Here is an 18,823-nt window from a genome sequence, read left to right on the forward strand (position 1 = left end):
CACCTCCTGTAGCCAGGCAGGACTCCCATTGGAGCGATAAGGACACCAACCCACCCACAAAACCTTCCACCCAAATTTTGTCCTGCCTACAAGAAATGCAGGGACAAAGATGGAGCAGAGACTGAAGGAATGGCCAACCAATGACTGGCCCAACTTGAGATCCATCTCATGGGCAAGCACCAATCCCTGACACTATTAATGATACTCTGTTATGCTTGCAGACTGGAGCCTAGCATAACTGTCCTCTGCGAGGCTTGACCCAGCAGCTGACTAAAACAGATGCAGAGGCCCACAGCCAAGCATTAGATGCTGCTGAGGAGTCTTGTGGAAGAGTTATAGAATAGAGACTCCACAAGAAGACCGACAGAGTCAACTAACCTGGACCCTTGGGGCTGCCAGAGACCAATCTACCAGCCAAAGAGCATACACAGCTGGACCCAGGTCTCTCGCACATATGTAGCAGATGTGCAGCTTGGTCTTCGTATGGGTCCCCTAACAACTGGAGGGAGACTTACCCTGACTCTGTTGCCTATCCATGGCTCCTGCTCTCCTAACTGGGCTGTCTTGTCTGGTCTCAGTAGGAGAGGATTTGCCTAGTCCTGCAGTGACTTGAGGTGCAAGGATGGGTGGTAGCAGGGTGTCGGGGGACCTCCACCTTCTCAGGGGTAAAGAAGAAGGGGATGGAGCTTCTATCGGATGTAAGGTGAGTAAATAAATAAAATGATGGAAAAAATAAAAGGACAGAGATAGTGAAGAACTGGAAATCTACAGCAGGTGTAAAGTCACTCTATTTAGCTTTCGTTTTAATTACGTTAAAATCTTACTCTTTTAAATCGGGATTACAATATTTTTGAACGATGGAAGTCAAATAAGACATGAATGGATTGCTACACCATGGAATTTTATGAGCATTGAAATACATGTACATTGCCATATATCTCTGAGTTTATATATGACAAATGTGAAGTTGCTAACTGACAAAGGGGAGGGTGTATTACTGGATAAATGATGCTGAGATAATTAGCTTTCATTTTGAGTGAAGACAACGGGCTTCATTTTAGATCATAAACTATTGCGCTATTAATTGACTTAAAGAAAAAAATAAAAAAGTTTCAAAGCTTAAAAAGCATAAAAAATTAAAGGAAAATAGCACAAGAGCCTTTTAGTAAGATGAAAATCAGCGGAAATGTCTTTAAAGCCATATTTAATTTGATTGCATGAAAGCGTAATTATCTTGAAAGGACAAAATGAGATGGAATAGATATTTGCAACATATGAGAAATATTCAGTTCATCTGATGTCTTCTGACATTTCTTGTACATCCTAGGAGAATGAAACATGAAGCATCTCAGTAAGAAAAACCGGTCATCCGTGCACACCAGAGAAACCAGCGTTATCACTGCACCACTCTGTATGTCTCAAAAACTGTTCACCCAGAGTCAACACTAAGCAAAGTATTTTCCAGAAAAGGTGAAGAAAACTACACACTTTTTGAGGAATATGCAGATCTAGTATAAGAAATTTCATTTTGCAGAGATGTCATTTCTGACATTGATAAGTGGCGATTTCTGAACATACACAATTATTTTTCTTTCTGTATGTTTAGAGACAACAGTAATGAGCTACATGGCTGAGTCTAGAAATGATGTTTGACTTCCGGTGGTCCTATTATACCTTCACACAATCAAGTCAAATATGGCTTCCGGTTGTCTTTTCTGTTCTGTAAAACAATCATGACAACCAACTGTGATTCCAATCATGAAGGTCTGCTGTAAAATAAATAAAATTATCAATATATATGTCTCATTTGATGCAGAGTCATTGTAAATATACATGCATGCACACAAGACCTGGGACATTCTAATTCATGTGTGTGGTGAGTGATGATCCAATCAGGATAGAAGGATTTCATGTATTTCCACACCCTCCATGTGTCTGCCACATCCACTGCATTTCACTGGCTCACATAATACAATGGACAATATCTGGTTGGTTGGTTGGTTGGTTGGTTGGTTGGTTGGTTGGTTGGTTGGTTAATATGGATTCTTGCTATATAGTTCTCACTAGCCCGGAACTTGCTAGTCTTGAGCTCATAGATATCCTCCTGCCTCTTCCTTCCAAGAATCAAGATCTCAACTGAGTGTTATAAGACCTGACTCAGCTGTTGTCTTCTTCCTGCCATACATAGTCCTTTCTTGTAAATTAAATTCATATTGCAAAATTAAATTCATAACATAAAAAGAAAGACTGATTCACCCCCCCCCCTCCTTCAAGAGCTCCAAACACCACAGTCCTCTAGGAACTGAGAGTTCAACATCGGAAACATATAATCACTGCCAGTCCCATCGGTGAGAAAGCGTGTAAAACCATCAAGGAGCATGATGAAGCGCACACGGTCTTCAGTGCTATCTAGCTTGAATGTCACTGATAGCTTTATCTTGAACTTGTTTTACTTTTTATGCCATCTGTATCCACACTTGCCCCTTATTAAAAGCATCCTCTGAAGGCTGGAAAGAGGGCTCCGTGGTTAAAGTGCTTGCTGCTCAACCAAGAAAACTAGAGTTCAGGTTGTGGTACCCAGGTAAGAAGCTGGCCTTTCAAAAGGCTTGTAACGCCAGCTTCAAGATCTTCTCACCTATATACACATAAATATACATGTATTTATACACATACACAAACATGCACATGCAAATAAATACATAAATACACACATGAATAAATACTTCTAAAATAAGAATAGATAAATAAAACCATCCTTTTTTCTATTTAAGATGGTCTTCGATGGATGGAATGCTCTTGGTAGTTTCAGTGGTTGAGGATTCTATAAAGGAACCAGGATCATGATTGCTCGTTCTTATGTGTTGGTTGGTATCTCTCACTAAGCTTTGTCTCTCTAAGGAAAAGATATGACACCTTGTCTTACCCTTCCCTAGATTCTGGCACCTTCCACTACTCTGGAAAATTTAGCTACGTTTGATTTTTTTTCTTCCTTTTAAATTCAAAAATGGGCTGACATATGTTAGAATAAAAAAAAAAAAACATAATTGAGCTGACATACAAATTGATCAGACTTAATGTGCTCATCCCTCAGATGAAATCCTTTCAGCCAAAAGAATCCCATCTCTCACATAGTGTGAAGTGATTATACAAACATGACAAGGTATCTTGGATCTGAGCCGAAGTCTAAGTTTAAAGGTACTTCCTGCTTCACACAGCCTAGAGAGGATGCGGTGGACTCCACCGTGAAAAGTGACAATAGTCAGGGAAAGTCAGGTACAGAATTTCCGTCTTATTAGTTGACAAAATTTTTTTGGATTTGGGGATGTATAGAATGTTGACTGTTTGCATTGGGAATGTTCAACTTGGAGTATGTTAGTGTTGAAGCATGTCTGTAAAAATTCCTCAAACCACCCTTTACTCTAGTTACAGACTTGGTGTGACTTCAGAGTGAGTGGAAGAGGAACAACTCCACTTGGACACAACTCCTTCACCAGTGCATACACTTCTGTTTAATCATCAACTCACGCAGAGTGCACACTAACCCTGAAATACCACTGCGAGGGTTGTCATCAAAAATAACCAGTATCTATTCTTCAGCTTCTATCCCCTCAAACTTCCCACTGCATTTCATCAGAGAGGAGAAAAGAGTCACAAAAAATGTCAGGTAGCACTGAACAGAAAGGAAATTCTATTGAGTCATAATAAATTAGGGTTGGGTTTTGACAAGGCTCCTCCCTTAGATGAAGAGCTATAAACAATCAGAAGCTGCTGTGAGAAGATGGATCCTATTTCTCCAGCAATGATCCCCCTGACAGGATATCCAATCCCAAGTGGTCTGCCCTAAACACACACACACACACACACACACACACAGACGCACGCACGCATGCACGCACGCATGCACGCACGCACGCACGCACGCACACACACAACAAGTAACACTACACAGACTTAATTCTTGTGCGTGTGTCTCTGTGTGTGTGTGTGTGTGTGTAAACAACTGAAGATATCATAAGTCATATGTTCAAAAGGAAATTAAAAAGGACACTAGAGGAGTCGGGGTTGGGGTGTAAATAGTATAAATACAGTACTTCATGTATGGAATTCTCAAAAGTGAAAAAAAATGTCAGTTAAAAAATAAAGTTAGGCAATAGTATCAGCTGCTTATTGTAATAGTTATCTATGAAATAAAAAGCCAAGGTGGGGTCAATGCAGACCTATCAAAACATACTAAACTAAAATGATATCGTGAGTATAGAGAAATATAGAGAAATACCAAAATATGTTGGCAAGAGACCATCAGCAGATTGTAAACTAAGCATGCTGGCTTGCCAAGTTTGCTCATATTTCTTGTGTAATTTACTATTTTTAATTTTCTATAAATACTGATAATATTCATGTTACTAAAATCTATTGTCTCTCCCCAGTCATCTATGTATCATTATTTTCTAAGTATCTTTTACTATCCCTGCCCCCAACACACACACCCCAACAACTGCTAACCTCAGCTCTGTATCAAGGAGGTGAAATATAAAAAAATTAAAAAATAGAAAGATTTAAAAATCAGTTAGACGCATATTTACCCATATTTGGATTACCTAAATGTATGGTGCTTATATGAGCTCAGATACAGCCCTTAATGACAAAGAATACATATATTAAACAAGACTATAAGAAGCTGTTATATCTTGATGGAGTCAGGGAATACAGAGACTGAACCTCAAAACTCAAAAAAAAATGATGTTTATTAGCCAGTAATATATACAATCATCTCTATTATGCAACAGTTTAAATATGGATATTTATATATACTGGAGATAAGAAACATTAAATGTCTACCATGTAAAACCACATTTTAACAAAAATTACTTAAGTAAAATTGAGTATGCAGGTAAGTCTTAATGCAAACTTGTAGAGAGTGTATTTAACAGGTCTCTTGTCTGAAAACTTATTTTAAGAAAAATAAAGCTTATAAACTCTACATTTCATTCCACACTTAAGAGATGCATATGCTAAGATTACTTAGAGTTGTTTATTCCTTTGCTTCAGAGAACCGGTGCTCAGATGACACTGTTCTGAAATTTTGTCACCCTGCCTTCTGTGCAATAACTCTTGTGAGGACATGAAAGAAAACGCCTTTTTCTAAGCAAGTAGCAGTCACCGTACAAGACAGTGCAAATAAATGATAATGTGTGACAACTACATCAACTAAATGGAAGCCAGTGCTTTTAAGAGAGCCACAGAATTGTGTGCAGGAACCAGGAAGTCCTCAAAATGGAAAGAAAAGAAGAAAGATACTGACATATTTTTAAATATTTAGGAAAGTAGCTTTACCTTCCCATATTATGCAAAATATGTGCAGTGTGAATAGCATCCTTAGCCCAATACAGGGAAGGTTATAGAACAACAGCACAGGAATATAAATTTAAAGACAGGCAAGAGAGACTGTGAAGATTGGTGTTTACATGCTCTTCTATAGATATTAATTTTGGAACAAAGTACAGAGGTGGAGACATGTAACCATGCTCTCTTCCTCAAGATGTCATAAGGCGGCAGGTCTCAGAGGTTAGAACGGTTGCGGGAAAAGGGTGCCTCTCAATACACCCACATTCCCGTTTATTCTCCCATAAATAAAGCAAGTTCATAAACCCAAAGCTCCAAGCAAGCTCTGGTCCTTCAGAGTCCGGTCTCTGTGTTGGAAGAGAAAAATGGGGTGAAGAGAACCAGTTTCTTGTTTTTCCATATCATTTTCTTCCCGGACACAAATATAATCTTTTCCTTATTAAATGGTTCAACTCTCAGCTGCAGGAGAAAATTTGGGGTATTTTCAGCAGAAAGTTGCAATCCCTCCCTCCCCACCTCCATCTTTCTTACTTTGGGCAGAATATAAATATGATTTTTTTTCTGATGCTCTGGGCTTCCTGGCTCTCTAAACCCTGCTCCCCACCACCACATAGTTATTTGTGTCCCACGCTTCTGACCTCCAGGCAGATTTAAACAGCACGGCTAATTTTTTCCTCCTGTCCATTCACCGCCTCTGGGAAGCTGCTGAGATTTATGGCTCACCTGCCCTGGGGTATTTTTTTTTCAACTCTAATAAACTTGTCCCCCGGACTTCAAAAGCAATGTTTATTCCGAGTACCCTGATTTGATCATGATTCTCTATACATGGACATACAAAAACATCACATTGTACCTGATAAATATGTACAATTATTCTGTAACAAGAAAAAACAAGAAAAAAAAAAGAGTTTAACCACCTAAAAACCTCTGTCAAGGGGCATACTAAGTGATTAGAAGAACTTTTTTCTTTGATTTTAAGTAGCAATACTTTCTAGCTATTAAAAATTCCACTTAATTTTACAGGGAAATTGAAACATTTCTGGAAACAAGCGGGTACTGCTAACTCTTACACCTTGGCATTTCCCAGGGGCATGTGCTCCGTGTGTCATGGCTGAACCACTGTCAGCCTAATGTTTATATTACCCATGATATCTAAAACTTACCTGACTTTGAGTGAAGAATCACGCGCACTTCTTTCTAGGTACAGCAAGTGACCAGTAGGCACAGAACCTATCATCTGAAGCAGCTGAGATCAAACTCCAGATAGAAATACCAAAGACAAAATAAAAATGGCACCTGTAATGAACATATATTTCACGAATATACATACACTACCTATGGACATAGGATTTATACTTTATATTGTTAGGAATATTGTTAGAAAGCTAATGATGTCTAACATATGTGAGAAATGGTGCGTAGGCTGTGTGTAAACACTGTGTCATGCCATATCAAAGACTAGAGCATCTATAAATATGAATGGGCCTTGGGTGAAGGGATGGAACAGTGGGTACTGAAGTGTGTATAGAACTTGTTCTTAAGACAGTTTCAAGTTTAATCAAACCTTCGCCTCTGCCTACAGCAAAATCCATGTCAGAGTAACATAGCAAATATACATGAATATCCATCTGAGTGCACACCCAACTGGGGGATCACTAGAGACCTCAAAGCAACAACTAACAATCATGTTCCTCCTGTGTTCTCTTTGTTCTCTGTTCTCTGTGTTCTCTTTCTGCCTCTGTGTGCTCTGCCTGGTACCTACTCAGTCTTCTGGAGTAGGAATCTCAAAGCCTTCTTTGAGGCTCGATTATTTCTGTATCTCCTGAACAGCAAAGAACTTCTTAAGACCCTCCCATCAATCTTTATTCTTTAATTAAAAGATTAAACTAATTACAATGCAGTCAGGATGTTCTGAACAGAGATTCTTGACATTGAGGTCAGGCTACACACTGCTCTAATATATCCTATATTTTATAAAAGAGTGGTTTTTCAGGCTGGGCTTTGTCCTGAGAGACTCTATCTTACACATAGCTTTTGACTCCATTCTGAGGGTAAAGGATGACTGGGATCCTGGCTGACGCTTCAAACGCTATCATCAGTCCTGCACTGCCCATGCAGGTCACACTGATGAATGAGTTGTTCCTGTAGAAAGGCTGCCAACCTGTAACTCCATTGAGTTGAATTGAGGCTATAGGGGCATGAAGACATGTTAAATTTGTATCTGGGAAACCAGGTCTAAGAACTCATCAGCCTTGGGATAGGCTGCAGCTCTCATGCCCAAATGCCATGATGGACAATATTGTCTCGGTGTGACTTCACCAACTTGACACCCAATGTAGATCATGAACTGACAGGTTAAGGACTTGCAACTGCTCTGGGGTTTCTACTTGACCATTGTCTGTCTGTCCACCCATTCACCAGTCTGGACTGGAGCCCTTCATTTCCTACTGGTTACCCACTTCTGGTTTCTCTGCAGCTGGCTGCACTTTTCACTCTCAAGCCTGGCTCTTCTGTGGTCCAGCAGCAGCATCTTTCCTAGGGTTGGCTCTGGGCCTCTTATCTCATCAACACAGACTCTACTAGCATGTCCATTGGCACGCTTCTGTAAATCAGCTATTGCCTTTTAACTTACATTCATCTTGCATGCATACATAGAAAGATATATTTACTGTGCGGTGTGTGGTATGGGTTATTATTAAAAGTCATGGCTCCTGGGGGAGACTGTACTACTAAACCAGTTTAAGTTCTAACTGCACTCTAAATACTTATCCTTATATCCACAGAGAAGTGTAGCTCTTATGTCTTATCAAAGAAATTACAGAGACCATTACAGAAAGCTGTAACTGGTCAAAATGCAGGAAATAACTGGATGATTGTGATCAGTCTCAATGGAGACATCTATGATATAACCTCTGTATCTAAGGCTCAGGGAAGGACACAGGAGCAGGACTTCTAGTCTCAAGTAGTTAACCCTAAAATACATGGATACAGGTAACATTAAATGGATATATACAGGTAACACTATATTATGTAGTGGTTCACCTATATATGTAACAATAATTTAAAAAGACATGAATTTAAGAGGGAGATGAGAGGCATGAAAAGGGTTGGAGGGAAAAGAGGTGGAAGAGAAATTCTGCAATTATATTTTAACTAACTTTTTAAAGGTTAGAATAAAAGAACTTTCATTCAGCTTTGCCAAATTACCACGGTAGGTAGATAATCTGGCAAATCACTACCGTTGAGATTTATTTGAAAGACAGAGAGAACATAGAGTTGGGTGGGTAGGGAGGTGAGGAGGATTTGGGCAGTGTTGAGGGAGGATAAAGAATATGATCGAAAGACATTGTATGAAAATATGATTTATTGAAAAAAATCAATAAAAATAACTCCACCTTGTGAATTTATTGTTACTCAAAAAGTCCTGACATTATGGAAAGACAAAGCTGTGTTCATCTGTGTTTGTGACATCGTGCAGTCACTGTACCTATATATCTCTAGGTATTCTTCCTTCTATAATAATCACCCAAAATAATACACTCAGAGCCACATTGGAGCTCACTGTTTTCTGAGCACATACCATCTCCCTCTGCCTAATCTACACCAACCACTACTCTCCTTCCCCCACACACACTAACAAAACCTTGTGAGTTCATGTCTGTTTTCTTTCTCTTTTTCAAAATAAAATCTTACTATATTTTTAAGTCTACCTCAAATATGCAATTATCTCATCTCAGCTGGATAATTATAGGTGTGCATAGTCTCAAGATCCTTTTCCATTAAGGAGCAATTAAAAGATTTCTTCCAGAACCCCTCCCATATGTCTCATGGGGGGAAAAGTTATCCAACAAATTCTAAGGACCAACTTCTCTTCAGAAATCTGTGTCCATGTTAGCTTCTCTAGAGTGGGATTTCATGATACCAGGATATTTTTATGGCTGCTTTTCCACTCTGAGAGCCTTTAGAATAGGGAAAGACCAGATATTCAATAAATATTCTTTGAATTAAAAAAATCGCTAAGCAATTACTATGCTGCAAAGTCATCTGAGTGTTCCCTGATTTCCAGTGGGTCAAGCCACCTCAGAGTTGCCAGAAACTCCCTTCGATGTGTCTTCTGGGGTAATGTAATGCAACTTCCCAGGGCAGGCACGCAAAGCTAAGAGGAAAAATGAGGAAGTAGAACCTTCTGTTGAAAGACTGACGAAGGGGAGTAGCTGAGGAGAATTTAATCTAATTCTAAACCATCAATCTCCCCATGACTCTGAACAGACCAGTCAGCAGCTTCAGAACATCACTCACTTGATAGCATCTACTCAGAAGTACATTCTCCAAAGAGGAAAACAAGAAAAAGGTCATAAACCAATCTAAAAGTCAAAGACTTTGCTCTGCCATGGGCGCACTTGGCATGCGGGTGTCAGGTATCACCTTGAAAAGTCCGAGCTTCTCATCGGAACGTTACAAACTTCGGTCAGCTGCACTTCTTAAATTAATTTTCATTTCCAATTGCTTTAGCACCAGAGATACGGGCAGCCATGGTGGATAACACTGAATGTCACCCATGTAAAGCACATACAGAACACTGGGGATTGATAGCCTTAATCCTGAGTCAGAGTCTGAGCTCCCAGCCTGACTGACTGAACATGGCACAGATGTACATAATGAAATACCTTAATGATTCATGGTGATCTCTCCACACTGGGTCCTATAGGAGTCATGACATTTCTATTTTGCCTCCTAAGAATCATGTGACTTAGCCTCCTCATCCTTATTGAGAACGAGAGAGAGAAAACAGAGCTTATCATCTGGGTTGGCATCTGAGGAACTCTTTCTTCCAATCTTTTCTAAGGTGGCATATTTGGCATGTTCTGATAGATAGGTCCACAACCAGCACATATAGGTATCACGGACTGGACTTATGAAGTACCAAAAATATAAACAAATGAAAAGAACATGAAGTTAGAAAATGTTCATTGAGAGAAATGTGTGAGCAAGTTTGAGGTGGGAGAGAGAGGAGGATATGAGCATTTTTATTGTATACATATATGAAATTCCCGGAGATAAAGAAAAATTACTGTTAAAAAAATAAAATGTCTTTCACAGATTAGTAGTCTTCCCCCCAAAAACCTGTTCCATGGTTAAACACTCACAGGACACACACTCAACTAGATGATGTATTCCTCTACCAGAGACTCCTCATCAGCAATGTTAAAACAGGAGACTAGGAAAGAAATCATGTTAGATTAAGTGGATCTGAGTGCCTTAAGAATCTTCTCTTTGGGACTTCCTTTTCTGTGCCACTATTGAGATCACACCAAACAAAATATTTACAAGTAAAATCAGGACCCCAGTTACATTTGTATTATGATACACAACATAATACTTCCCAAACACTTATTCCAAGTGGGATACACCTACACTTAAAAACATGTTCCAAGACTTAGCCTTCAGCAGGTAGAATGCCACACAGGGAGAGAAAGAGAAAGAGAGAGAGAGGGAGATGGATGGAAGGAGAAAGAGAGAGAGAGAGAGAGAGACAGAGAGAGAGAGAGAGAGAGACCTTGTGAGGATGTGCTGAGGTGATAAAAAGAGCAGGTGAGCACTCCATAGTCTCAGTAGTAGTGTCAGGCCCTGGAGCCTCCCCTTGAGCTGGATCCCACTTTGGGCCTGTCACTGGACCTCCTTTTCCTCAGGCTCCTCTCCATTTTTGTCCCTGCAGTTCTTTCAGACAGGAACAATTCTGGGTCAGAGTTTTTGACTATGGGATGGAAACTCCATCCCTTCACTTGATGCCCTGTCTTTCTACTGGAGGTGGGCTCCACAAGTTCCCTCTCCCCACTGTAGGCCATTTCATCTAAGGTCCCTCTGAATCCTGAGAGTCCCTCACTTCCCAGGTCTCTGGTACATTCTGGAGGGTCCCCCCACCACTGCCTCCCACCTCCTGCGGTTGCCTGTTTCCATTCTTTCTGCTGGCCCTCAGGGCTTTAGTCCTGTTCCCCCACCCAATACCAGATCACCTTCCCCTCTTCCCTTCCCTGTCCCTTTTCCTACCCAGATCCCTCCTTTGATTGCTTTCTTCTCCCTCCTAAGTGGGACTGAGGGGTCCTCACTAGGACCCTTCAGCTTGTTAACCTTCTTGAGGTCTACGGATTGTATCCTGGGTGTTTTGTACTTTTTGGAGACAGGGGAGGAGATATAGGATATGGGTGTATGTGAAGGGGGATAAAGTCTGGACTGTAAAAAAAAAGATTAAGAATAAATTTTAAAAAGTGCGGGTGAAGGAAGGCAAGAGAGGAGGGCAGATGAGAGCAGAAAGTCCTGTTTGCAGGCCTTCATTTGTATGGTGGCACAGCCTTCCTGTGCTGCTGTTAAGGTTTGGTCTTTTGCTATGTATTGTGATGCTAAATACCGGTCCCCAAGGTCTGGTTGCCCCCCAGAGATGAGAAAATCTGCACTACACAAGTGATGCTCTATAACCTTGCCCCCCAAGTTATCCCTGATTGGTAAATAAAGATGCCTACAGCCTATAACTGGACAGTAGAGAAATGGGAGGTGTTTGGGTTCCCAGGCTTGTGGTCTGAGGAGAGACAAGGAAGAGAAGAGTGAAGAAGGTGATTGAGGAGAGATGCCATGGAGTAGGTGAGTCATGAAAACATGGCCATGAGGGCTGGTCAATTGGACTTAAGAGCAGCCCAGATGGGACATAGCAAGTTATAACTCTGGGTTACAGATAGGAACGTAGGCATAATAGCAAGATGGATGGATATCTGCACAGCTTTAGTGCTAATTGAGGCTTATTATAAATACAAAAATTGTGTGTCTTTTATGTGGGAACTGAATGATCTAAGGCTGGATAGAAACCCCAGTTGAGATTAAATGTCTACTACAATGTCATCTACAAGATGCCACCATCTTACCTGAAGGGGTGATGGAACCCTGTCAAACAGAGCAGAACAGACACCAGGAGGATATGCCAACTGTCTGTAGAGAACTCTCAGTCACACCTGAATTTCAGGAAGTGAAGATATGGTACAGAATCTTATGGTGGTGATAAGTGCATACACAGCATCTTACTTCCACAGAAGCTCATCAGGAAACCGAACTGCAATGGAGCCAGAAACTGATAACAGCAAGGACTCCATGTCAGAGGCCACTCCCTCCTATAACTGGATTGCATTTGAGAAGTAAGTCATTGCCCCTCTATTTCTTGATCCATTAATTGTGGGAGTTACATAAGTTAACTGTAAGGCCTCTGCCTTGATAAATACCCTAGAATATGAGGTTACATGCCATAAAAATAAGAGCCAGGCTGGGTCATTTCAGACAAAATTATGTGGCTTATGTGTAGCAGAAGGGAATGGAAGCTACTGTGTCCCTGTGTCTCGTTTATGAAGCTGGGATCCCCCATCACCTTTTATTTCAGGTCAGAACTATCTGAACTCTTTCCAGTCACTGCAGTCATTACCAGAATCAGCTGGTTTTAAGTGAGAACCACTGACTAACGATTTACGTTCCAATTTTTCTGTATAGAAATATTGTCCTTGGGATGTGAAAAGAATGTCTCCTAGAAAGGTGGCTCCTTGGACACCACTATCAGTTCCTGAATGTAGAAGATGAATGCACAAATGGAGCCTTCCTGAAATGCTGCTCCCTGAAACAGACTTCCTTTTAGTGGATGACAGAAAGAGGAGAGGGGGTATGTCTTTCAGAGTGCTACGACCCTGGGACCTCTCTTGCAGCTCAACTTTTCCCAGATACCCCTTCACTCTTCCAATTACACAATGCAGGGTGACAAGCACAGGTTAGCCATTCACAAAACCCTTCCTCTTTTTCCTGTGCCCATGGCTAGGCTATATGGACCTGCTCCCTCCCTCCTGAGTATGACCTAGTGTCAGGAAATGTCACTTCTCATGTCACCACGCCTGTGCAGTGTGAGGAGACACAGTACATCTTCCCTGCATAATCTCCTGGAGTCTGAACCTCTGCAGCCACCTGGAAACCACCTGTAGAAGAAAAGATTAGAAAAGAACAAAGTGAAGTACCAATATTTTTTTAAATCATCTTATAAAAAAGGGGTACCCACTCAGCAGCAACAACCTTCACAATTTGAATACGCAGAAAATAAATTCCTCTTGTTCTTAAACCCTCAACTCTGCAGAGTTTATCTCTGACAGCCATAAGCCTCACCTTGGCTTTTACTTGAAGTTGGCATTAGTATTACCATCTTTGGTTTCCACAGAAGTGGTCAGGGATTTACTGAGATCACCGTGTTGTCAGTGTGGTTGAACTAAGTTCAATACAAGACCCTCTGCCTCTGAGCCCTCACACTTTTAACAAATAAAATTGTCTCTCGCCCCCAAATCCTTGATTTTCAGAAGATTACGTGTGCTTTGCATACCACCTGAAGACTTTATTTCATAAATGAAACATTTCCCAGTCTTATCCCGGAATCACATGCAGGGATAAGAGACAAGTCTCAGGATTCATATCTGGGTGAGAGCCATCACACAGCTTCAGGTCTGTCCTCATTTTAATAAATCCATTTGAAAAACCTCCACGTCTCTTAATCACAGGATTTGCAATTATAAATTTGTCTCTAGGGTAAGCTCTAGAGGAAATTCCCTTTAGTTTCGAGTAAAACTAAAACATGCTTTTCTATCCATTGTTGATGATGGAGAAAGAAAGGTACCTAGAAAGGGTGCCTTTATTTATATAGAAGCCATTATTTAAACTACCACCAACCCCAACCAGTTTGGGGGAGATGGCTAAGGCAGCTGTAGTAAACTGACTAGACACATCTGGTGGTGCTGTGAAGAGAGGGTAAGACTGAGAAACATGGAGATCATAATGCCCAGTTTAAGAGTATGTTTTATAATCTGAAATGTACCATATCAATCAGGCCTAGTTGAATTGATCACACTACACCAGAACCGAAAACCCTTCTGAAAATGCCCATCAGGCAATTCAGTTCAAACCACACATTTGATGACAGAGATTGAAGCCAGGGGTGATAAGAAGAAAAGATTCCAGTTTCATAAAAGAAAGCACAAAGTCTTTCATGAAAGTATTTTATCTAAATTTCTATAGTTTCTAAACATGGGTAGAAGTTTCCTGAAAATACAAAGAAACCAAATGGGTTTTTACCAAGGCTAAGGTTCAATAGCAGAGCCAACCCTGTCTGCCTGTGGACAGTTCCAAACTCCACTCTGCAACACCTGTCCTTTGACCAACTCTGGATACATTCCTTGACTCTTACAACCTTATGCCATTCAAATTTAAAACCAACTCTTCTAGAGGTAGTGCATGCCTTCGGTGATGACTGCGGTTTCAAATGAACAAGCACCGTGTAAGGAAAACAGTATAATATCACTGAGGCCTGGAATGGCATAGCGTCTTTGAAAGCATCGATGTGCAACATTAAACGAAGCCTTTGAAAGTAAAGCGTGAAGCCTGCGGAGGGGAACATAGAAGAAAGTCCCAGCAATGACTAGACAAAGTTGATCTACAAGCTTCTCTTTACTATTGAAGGGCCAGCCTCAGAAGGATGTTAGCATCTGTTAGATGAAAGGCAGAGAGGAGAGATGGAAGTAAGGAGAGGGAAATTCCACTCTTAATTTGGTAAGGAAGAAGATAAATGCCAGAGTGGACCAGCCTGAGAAGGTGGAAAGTGTTTAAAGTGATTGGTAGCAGTGGACTGAGTGCCAACAAATGTCATTTAAAAGTATTCAACATAGAGACTTCTATGCTATGTGTACTTTACCACATAAAATTTTTAGCATGTATTTTATAACCGTTATATAAATGATGTCTATGCCCCCCAAACTTGCCATAAAGTCTTTTGGACATACACGCACACTAAGTGCCTTAGTAAGTGGATTTACTGAAACTCTAAGAGAGGAAATACTGTCAAATGTCTGGGACAGGGCACTCTGAGCAAAGGCAGACGATAAAATATGGAGGCACACCACTATGTGATCTGACCCTTCTAACTTAAGACAGTCAAGGCCAAAGATAAGGGGGTGGGGGAACAGGACACAATTCCCAACCTGTTTGCCATGAGATTTCCCAGAGCTGTGGACCAGTCATGGCTTTAAAACAAAACAAAACAAAACAAAAAAACAAAACTACTCCCCCAAACCCCAACAAGAGACAGCTCACTGTATTCCTATATCAAAGGGCAGATGCTTTGAGATCTGGGGTACACATACTATTTTGGTTCTTCCTGAAAATAGGCATGAGATACTATCAGTGCTTCTGGTTCCCAAGCAAGCTGAGAAGGACTGAGGAGGCAAGCAAACCTGCACAGCCCAGAGAAGCTAATCCTCCCCACAATGATGGAGTGTTAGACAGAAATTGCATTTCAAGGCCTTAGGCTATGAACCATCACATCTCTATCCTCAAGATGGTTCTCCAAGACAAACCTAAAATATATTGTGTAATAAGGCAAAGGATAGAGAGGACTTCCAAAGTTCAAGTATAAATAAAAATGTTCTAATGGCCAAGCAATAGTAATAATTTGCCAAACATAAATGAAGGTCAGCAACAGCTGGGTAAAATTGCTGCAATATACTTGATTGCTCCTAGTACAGAAAACGGCGCAAGCAAAACATTCATGTCAAACTATAACACCTATCTCAATATTATTATGAATATATCAATCTTACATTATGATTAGTACCATAAATAAAACAGAAGCTATCTGTGCATTGGAACCTAGAAAGCTGAAAAGCAAAATAAAATAAAATAAAATAAAATAAGTCTATCGGCCTCTGAATTATTCAAATCATATATGAAGTAAATAAGAGAAACAGTGTTTGAGAGAGTCATATCAGTTGCAGCTCTGAAAGAGCCATTTACACACACACACAAACATGTGTGTGCATACGCACAATGATTTATATTTTGGGACAAACTGGGACATTTTGAAAATTCAGCAATTCTTTAAAAGAAAAAACCGAAGGGGAGACATGGAACAAGGACACAGTGAAAGCCATGTCTTGCTTTAGTGAGAGATGAATGTGAGTCACATCCAACACTTCTTTGATAAAGGGACGTTTGAGGACAAGAGTCAGCAAAGGGAAAAATTGAAAATATTGCATCTATATAGAAATCATCTATACGTTTTACCTCTGAAAAGCCATCAGTAAAATAAGAAAAACACTCTGCACTGACAAAAGAGGATGGTGCATGTATCTCCACAAAGCTCTTGCCAGGAGAACAGGCATCTGCCGCTCGCAGTGCCCACACCACAGAAGTCTCTATTTTGTCAAATGATTGTCCATTTGTGTGTCTGTTGGAGCAATTCGGAAGAGAGCATATTGAGATGTGCTTGTGGACATGACAGATGCTGAGAGTAAAAGCAGACCCATTGGTAGCCAGTTCTCACTTTTTTCACGAAAGGCGAAAGGAGTTGGCATATGGAATCCCACCCATCCAGATGGTTTGGTCTACCAGCATATGGATTGCAGGGGGAAAGCAAGCGAGAAGTGAAGTTATGAGGGTAAAGGCAAACCAAGACAGGAGCTGGGTTGTGGCTCAGAGGTACAGTATCTGACTAGCATACACTAGGTCCTGGGTTCAGTCTTTAGCACCACATGCACAGAAGAAAAGCATATTAAGAAATTAAATGTTCCTGGCATTTTTCTTAAGTCACTTTTACCAGATACACTAAATATGATTGGCTCACCATGTTTGGGGACCACAGATTTGTTCCACAGAGTCAGGGGAGGATAGAGCTAATAATGTTGGTCCTTTGGATGCAGCAATTCCTGAGGCCAAGAATCGACTACTGTTCCTTCTCCAATGTCCCTCCAACCCAGCTGATCATGGATGGGTCATTTCAAACGTTTCCATGTTGGCCTTTTAATGAGGAACTCCTCTGAACTCTGCTCCTCTGTTTCTTGCTTTACTGAGCGACTCTGAACTCCCTTGCTTTCTAAACAGCTTATCTTTTACCCCCATGGAAGCCGTTTTGTGGATCCCTCAAATTTTCAGGGAATTATAGACATCAAATTAATCATCAAATCTCATAGTGCTTCACCACGGCCCTAACTTGGCCACGTTCTCTGAACAACAAAGCACAAAGTGATCTCTGGCTTGTCCCCAAACGTAACCACTACACCTGTCCTCTGTACTCAAGAAGCAGAAGAAAGTCAGGACCTGATCAGCAAAGAATGATTCACAAATAACAAAACCCCTCACAAATAAAGAAGTCTGCTGAGACACACGGTTGCAATGCCAACTAATGTGAGTTTATTGAGAAATACACAGAGCAGCAAGCTCCCTTTTTCGGAGACACAAAAGCAGAAGCCAGGCAATAAAGCAGCAAGGTGAAGGCATGGGCTGTTGGCAGGAGAGCTTCTGGAAGCATCGTGATTCCTCAGACTGGAGTGAGGTGGTGAAGCCTCTGGAAGCTTTGAGAAGCTTACGCGGAACCAGAAATCAAACCTTCAAGTTATCTTAGTGCTGGCAAGAAACATTTTAGAGTGTCAAAAGCAGCTTGGGCGTAGCTAGCAGCTAGCAATTTGGCAGTCAATAACACGATGACATTCAAACAGCATGCAGGAAGGTCCTGGAAACATAGCTGGCAGGGCACGGAGACTCAACTGGCTCACTGGCTCTTATGCACTTAGCAAGTTCTTCGGCAGCTGGACACACAGGACTGCTGGTACGTCCTGGAGACTCCACAGGTTGGTTGGCAGACAGTAGAGATGCCTCCCACTGGTTGGCAGACGGTAGAGATGCCTCCCACTGGTTGGCAGACGGTAGAGATGCCTCCCACTGGTTGGCAGGTGGTAGAGACTCCCACTGGTTGGCAGGAGCTGGAAATTCCTCCCAGGGACTGACAGCCAGTGGACACAAAAGTGAGTGGCCGGCTACAGGGAGCAGAGCAGGGATTGGAGACACAGGTAGTCTGTCGATTGCAAGTTACCTGGACAGGAGTGGAGATACAAGAAGTTCTCTGGTAGCACGTTGGCTGGCAGGCAGTAGGCTCACAGGATGATTCCTGACAATGGTCCAGGAGCCAGGACCCAGTTTGGAAGGAACTGGGCAAGTAGAGGCCACTCAGGCAGTCTGCGTCACGGGCTGAAGCTGTGGTAACTGGGCCCGCAGGAGCAGTGTAACGTCCTCCAACTGGCCTGGAAGAGCAATTTCTTGTGGAGCAGTTGAAAGACATGATGGCAGAGAGAGAGAGAGAGAGAGCGAAGGGCTACACTGTGTCCTTGAAGTTAGCTGAATTATGAATGCTACTTCAGGCTCCTGGGCTTTTATATATCCTAGCTCATGGGTGGGGTTCCCATGCTGGTTCCCTTGGCTTCTCTGGATCACACCACCTTGCCTTAGAACATCTTGTGAATCTCCAAGTTAATTGTCCCTCAAGAAGCCTTCTCCCTCGTAAAGGATGTTTAGTAGTTTGGTAACTAAATCATAAGTCTCCTGAACTGTACTTAGTCTGGGTTAAGAATGCAGCTGACAGCTTCAA

At 41.4% G+C, this 18,823-nt stretch overlaps 1 protein-coding gene across 1 annotated transcript; it reads right to left on the reverse strand.

Annotated features, from left to right (window-relative positions):
- Positions 1-17,629: 17,629 nt before the first annotated feature.
- Positions 17,630-18,517, reverse strand: Krtap11-1 (keratin associated protein 11-1). The gene has a single exon (XM_034514789.2). It carries the CDS (start codon positions 18,515-18,517, stop codon positions 17,969-17,971), a length of 549 nt encoding a protein of 182 aa, XP_034370680.1. The 3' UTR covers positions 17,630-17,968.
- Between the last annotated feature and the right edge of the window lie 306 nt (positions 18,518-18,823).

This window comes from Arvicanthis niloticus, chromosome 12 (assembly GCF_011762505.2).
Source record: "Arvicanthis niloticus isolate mArvNil1 chromosome 12, mArvNil1.pat.X, whole genome shotgun sequence".
In the NCBI taxonomy this organism is placed as follows: Eukaryota; Metazoa; Chordata; class Mammalia; order Rodentia; family Muridae; genus Arvicanthis; species Arvicanthis niloticus.